The sequence below is a fragment of the Nicotiana tabacum genome, chromosome 1 (genome assembly GCF_000715075.1).
Source record: "Nicotiana tabacum cultivar K326 chromosome 1, ASM71507v2, whole genome shotgun sequence".
Lineage (NCBI taxonomy): Eukaryota > Viridiplantae > Streptophyta > Magnoliopsida > Solanales > Solanaceae > Nicotiana > Nicotiana tabacum.
Window position 1 is genome coordinate 51,439,501 of NC_134080.1, and position 5,846 is coordinate 51,445,346.

The 5,846-nt window shown below is 38.2% G+C and overlaps 1 protein-coding gene across 3 annotated transcripts; it reads right to left on the reverse strand.

The window, feature by feature from the left end:
• Positions 1-313: 313 nt before the first annotated feature.
• Positions 314-4,772, reverse strand: LOC107770769 (elongation factor 2). Of its 3 annotated transcripts, none has more exons than XM_075250633.1 (4): positions 4,637-4,703; positions 3,717-3,847; positions 3,266-3,401; positions 314-2,978 (listed from the first exon to the last, which is right to left on the reverse strand). In XM_075250633.1, exons 3-4 carry the CDS (start codon positions 3,354-3,356, stop codon positions 538-540), a joined length of 2,532 nt encoding a protein of 843 aa, XP_075106734.1. In that variant the 5' UTR covers positions 3,357-3,401; positions 3,717-3,847; positions 4,637-4,703; the 3' UTR covers positions 314-537. The 3 variants fall into 3 exon arrangements, with proteins under 3 accessions (XP_075106734.1, XP_075106739.1, XP_016445587.1); XM_075250638.1 differs by having other exon boundaries at positions 3,740-3,847; positions 4,637-4,702; XM_016590101.2 differs by lacking the exon at positions 3,717-3,847 and having other exon boundaries at positions 4,637-4,772.
• Between the last annotated feature and the right edge of the window lie 1,074 nt (positions 4,773-5,846).

Genomic DNA, 5,846 nt, shown 5'->3' on the forward strand with positions numbered 1-5,846 from the left:
GCACCCTGTCTAGAGGAAGATAACAGAAGTGAAATAAAGACATTACTAAATCAGTAGACCAGAAAAAATAATTATTTTTTTCTGCATCCCAAAACAGACTCTGTTTTCTTTGCAAAATTACTATAACATGCTCATCATATTACCACCAAAAAGTACCATTCAAGTAATCTATATACGAAAAACTCAGCCTGGGGCTAATTCAGGGGTAAACAAACAAAATGGAGACTACTCCACATCAACATTCCATGAAATGACACATGGAGAGTTAGAAAGATTAGCATGGAGGGGAGATCCACCGAAGCAACAAAAGCAATGAGCAACAACTAAGATACTTCAAAAACAAAGCCACAGCAACATTCTCGTCCATTTAGATGACAAATAAGTTCTGCAATAGCTGACTTACGATTTAAACTCCTACATCATGGAAAATGGTAAAAAGTACGCCAAAACACAGATAAATGTAAAACAAAACTTATGCAGATCCGGACTAAGCATGTATCCATCAAAACCTCCCGCCAAGCTGAACCATCTACATGCTTACAACTTGTCCTCAAACTCAGACAGAGGAGTCACTGCCTGCTTCAAACCCTTCCTCTTGCGGATATCAAGGACGAGTTGATGAGCTTGTGTACCAGCGTCCAATGGATCGGATGACATCATGTCCCAATGATCGAACACACATTGTGGGAAAGCTTGACCGGAAGTAGCTGCCCTCAAGGTACCTGAGAATCCAAAAGACTCGATGACAGGAAGGTATGCCTTAATGTTGTAAAGAGGGGTCCCTGGCCTCTGCATCTCCTCGAACACATGTCCACGCTTCTGGTTCAGAACACCATAAATGCCACCAAGGGCTTGCTCTGGAGCCTGAATCTCCACAAGGTAAACCGGCTCCAACAGGCGAGGCTTGGCAGTAAGCTGAGAAGCATAGATAACCCTCCTAGCAGTGGGAATAACTTGGCCACCACCCCTGTGAATAGCATCAGCATGAAGAACAACATCACAGACTTCAAAGCAAATACCTCTCATGTTCTCTTCAGCCAATGCACCTTCCTTGGAAGCCCACTGGAAACCAGCAACAACAGAATCCTTAATTTCATTCAGGTACTGAACTCCCTTACACATATCCACCACCATGTTGGGACCAGTTGTCTCTGGACCAAAGCACCAAATTTTCTTTGCAAGATCCTTGTCCCAACCAAACTCCTCAGACAAGATCTTGGAACGAACTTTGGGATCATCCCTAGGGCCAATGCGTCCATCGTCAATAGCCTCAGCAAGCCCTTCCTCCATGGGTCTAGCTTCCATGTACAAACGGTTATGCTTGTTAGGGGACTTGCTCATCACAGTCCGACAAGACTTCTCAAGTACAGTCTCACGGAAGGACACAACAGGATCAGACACTATAATCTCAGCACCACCCATGAAATCATCCTGCAAGTCCTTCAAGCAGATCTCAAGGTGGAGTTCTCCAGCACCAGCAATGATATGCTCTCCAGACTCTTCAATAGAACAAAGAACCATAGGATCAGACTTAGCCAGACGCTTCAACCCTTCAACAAGCTTGGGAAGATCAGATGCAAGCTTGCACTGAACAGCAACACGCACAACTGGTGAGACAGAAAACTTCATTGCCCTGATTGGATGGGCCTCGACTTCCTTCTCATTGGTCAATGTTGCATTCTTGGTAATAAATTGATCCAGACCGACCATAGCAACAGTGTTACCACAGGGGACATCCTCAACAGTTTCTTGCTTCTTACCCATCCAAATAACAGTTCTTTGCACATTCTTAACATACAAATCCTTCTTTTCACCAGGTACATAGTTGGGACCCATGATTCTGACCTTCATGCCAGTACAAACCTTACCAGCAAACACACGACCAAAAGCAAAGAATCTACCCTTGTCTGATGCTGGAATCATTTTGGATACATAAAGCATAAGTGGCCCTTCTGGGTCACAGTTCCTGATGGCATTGGCATATTGATCATCAAGAGGTCCCTCGTACAGGTTTTCCACACGGTATCTTTGAGCTGTGGAAGGAGATGGCAGATGAAAGATCATCATTTCCAGAAGAGCAGTACTTGCAGGAAGCCAGGTCTGCATCACACGCTTCATTAGTGCTTTGCCCATCAACTCTTTCTCCTCAGATTTCATGGTTACACCAAGCTTCTGCAACATCGGCCAGAGCTTATCTTTTTGATCGTTCATGCAAGTGTTAATAATCTGCTTGATTGGCTCATAACAAAATTGAACAAACCCACGCTTGCATGTAGCAGACCCTGTGTTTTTGGTGGTCCACTTTTTAGTGGCAGGGTCAAAGAAGTTCTCACCCCACAGCCTTTCCATCATCTTAGACTCGTCAACTCCAAACTTGGAAGCATACATCTTGGCAAAGTTGGTGAGAGTGAAAGCCCATCCATGCAATCCAGCAGAGAAAGCAACAGTACCTTTCTCGGGATAGACCTGGACATCACCGAGAAGGGGATCCTCATATGTAGCCATGATGACATTAGCATTCTCAATAACCCTGGAAAATGTCTGATAAGCCTCCTCTCCATCAACCTGAAGCTCAAGGAAACACCTGTCCATCTTGTTAACTGTCAAGACAGGACGAATCCTTTCACCAAGGGCCTGACGGAGCACAGTCTCTGTCTGGACACAGACACCTTCTACACAGTCAACCACAACAAGTGCACCATCAGTAATACGAAGGGCAGCAGTCACTTCAGAAGAGAAGTCAACGTGCCCAGGTGAATCAATGAGGTTGATGAGGTACTCGTTCCCATTTCTCTCTCCCTTGAAGTTCTTCAAGGATTCATCAGTCATCTGATAATACAGTGAAATACCAGTGGACTTGATGGTGATACCACGCTCAGCTTCATCTGCACGTGTATCTGTCATTCTGACATCACCTGCGACTTCCTGAGCAATAATACCAGCAGCCGCCACCAGAGAGTCGGTAAGGGTAGATTTTCCTGTCAGATTAAAGATAATCAGGTAACTGGAACAAGAGATGGTATGCTATTACCGATACTGCAAATCTGTTCTATGGACGGAAAGGAAAACTGGAGAAGAAAACTAATGAAATAACATTAAACAAAATTGTACTACCCAAAAAATATATAATGTGATGTTAATGTCAAGATTCACTCCAGGTGATGACTGGGAATCACAATAACGTTTCTCTTAGTAGATATGAACAAAAAAAATTCAAGAAAAGCTATAATTAAGCAACATCATCAGAATTATTTCAGTTGCTTACCATGGTCCACATGAGCAATAACAGACATATTACGAATGTTATGCTTGTAGTCCATAATGTTTCTAAGCTCTTCAGCTGTGAACTTCACCATCTTGAATACTTGTTAACTGTAACAGCTACAGAATTATTTATGTTCCTGACATTTGAAACCACAACACAAAATTAGACTAACCAAAAAGATCCACTCGAAAAGATCCAAACAGAAGAACAGGTAGAACTAACACATCTCATATGCATGAAGGTTACAAAATTATTATTATTAGGTAGAATACAAACAGACAAATTTGACAAATTCAGTGTAGACTGAAAATTCAAGTTCATTTATATGTATAAAAAGAAAATTAAAAAAAATGGTTACACGATAAAAAAAAACACCATTCCACTAAAAGACAGCTCCATGCATCAGAGTGATCAAAACAAAATAAAAAAAGCTAATGGGCGAGATACATACAGAACAAAAATAACACATCATACTTGCATGAAGCCTATAAAACCACACAGAGCTGAAACAGACAGTCTTTGGTCAAATACAGCCACTAGTAGTCCATCATACTTGCATGAAGCCTATAAAACCACACAGAGCTGAAACAGACAGTCTTTGGTCAAATACTTGGTCAAATACAACCACTAGTAGTCCATCATGCTTGCAAAACATGCAAACTAGCTAAACACAGTCTTATAGCATATATATCCATAACAGATATCATCAACAATCGAAAAACTCAATTTTAACACAAACACAGACATGTATACACACAGACACATATATAAACATGTATCTACACAAACACATATATATAGCATATATATCCATAACAGATATCATCAACAATCGAGAAACTCAATTTTAACACAAACACAGACATGTATATACACAGACACACACACAGACACACACACACACACACACACACTATATATATATATATATATATATATATATATATATATATATATATATAAGGAAATCATCAGAAATGAAAAAACTCTATCACAAGTTTATCCGAGAAAAAGAGAACTTCCATAGTATTAAATGAACTCAATACCAAACCAAACATCAAACAAATTACACATCCTAAAATGTAACACTGAATCCATAAGCTTCCAACTTACGAACGTAAAACTAAAAGCATCACATGAAAAACAACATGAACAGAACTGCAAATAAACAGCAGATCTAAGCTAGATCTAGATATACCAACCTATCAAAAGCACTACAATAAGATTCATAAAGACAATTCAATACAGATATTGAATTTAGCAGAGAATAGCGAAATCGCAACACAGATCAAACAATAATCGTGAAAAAATGGAGAATAGGAAAGAATTGTACAAATCTTAGTCAGAAAGAGAGAGAAAGTAGAGTCTTACTGAGTATAGAGAGAAGTAGGCGGCGATTATTGTGATTGAGAGACCTTACAATTCTGCCGCTATGATAAGCTGAGGTTTCGCATTGTGCGATGGTATATACCGTCTTTATGGGCCGCAGCTGAAGAGCCAGCATTTTGGGCCACGTTACAATGTGAATGGGCCTTTAGTCGGTCCATTTGAACTTTTTGATTGGCCCATGGTCCAAGCAAGAGAAACTCATATTAATCTAGAAGAGTTAACCTAAATACTTGTCCATCAAACCACTTAAAATTAAAAATAGTCCGTAGATGTATAGTATATGTATAATTTATATGTATAATTATGTACAATCAGTATATAATATATGTATAGCAGTTAAAGTAAATAATAGATTTGTGTAAATATCCAATTAATCTATCTATCTCAAAGGTACGAAAAGAGAGAGACTTGAACTCTCGGTAAACAAAAATCTATATTGCAGCTCCAATGCTTATCTATACTGTTATAAAAAAGGAAAACTACCAACTATATCTCCCCATAAGCAACTTATTATAAAAATTGATCCATTCATAAAATATTATTAATACTAGCCAAATATTACCAATATTAGCCAATTAGCTATTTGTAGCAAAAAAAAAATGTTTGGCTTTCTTTGGGATGGATGTTGTTGGAATAGATTGGGTACATCTTAAAAAATTTGAATCTCGGCTTTGGGATGATTTGGTTGAGCTTTGAGGTTATTTGAATTAAAATTTCGAAGTAGAAGATGAACATGAAAAAAGATGATATGTGTATCACATTGTGTATCATTTATATATCACATATGTATCATATTTGCATCAAATGCGTATCACATGTATATCCATGTATACCTGTGTGAGAGATGCATGTGTATTGCATGCTTGATACATGTGTTGAAGAAGAATTTTTTAAATTCGATTTTAACTACAAATTTTTATACCAAACCAGTCCAAACCATCTCCAATCTTGCTCAATTTTTATATACTGCATCATCTATATGTTTTTAACGGATTCCAATCATACCCATAAAAATTCTTTTTTACCTAATTTTTTTAATATTGTATGTCATCAATAATGAATTTTGATTCCAAACTAGTCTAATTCATCTTCAAACTCGTCAAATTTTGTATATTGCTTAATCTATGTATTTTTAATGAATCACAATAATGCCCACTAAAATAAAAAATAAAAAATTGCCTATATTTTTTGA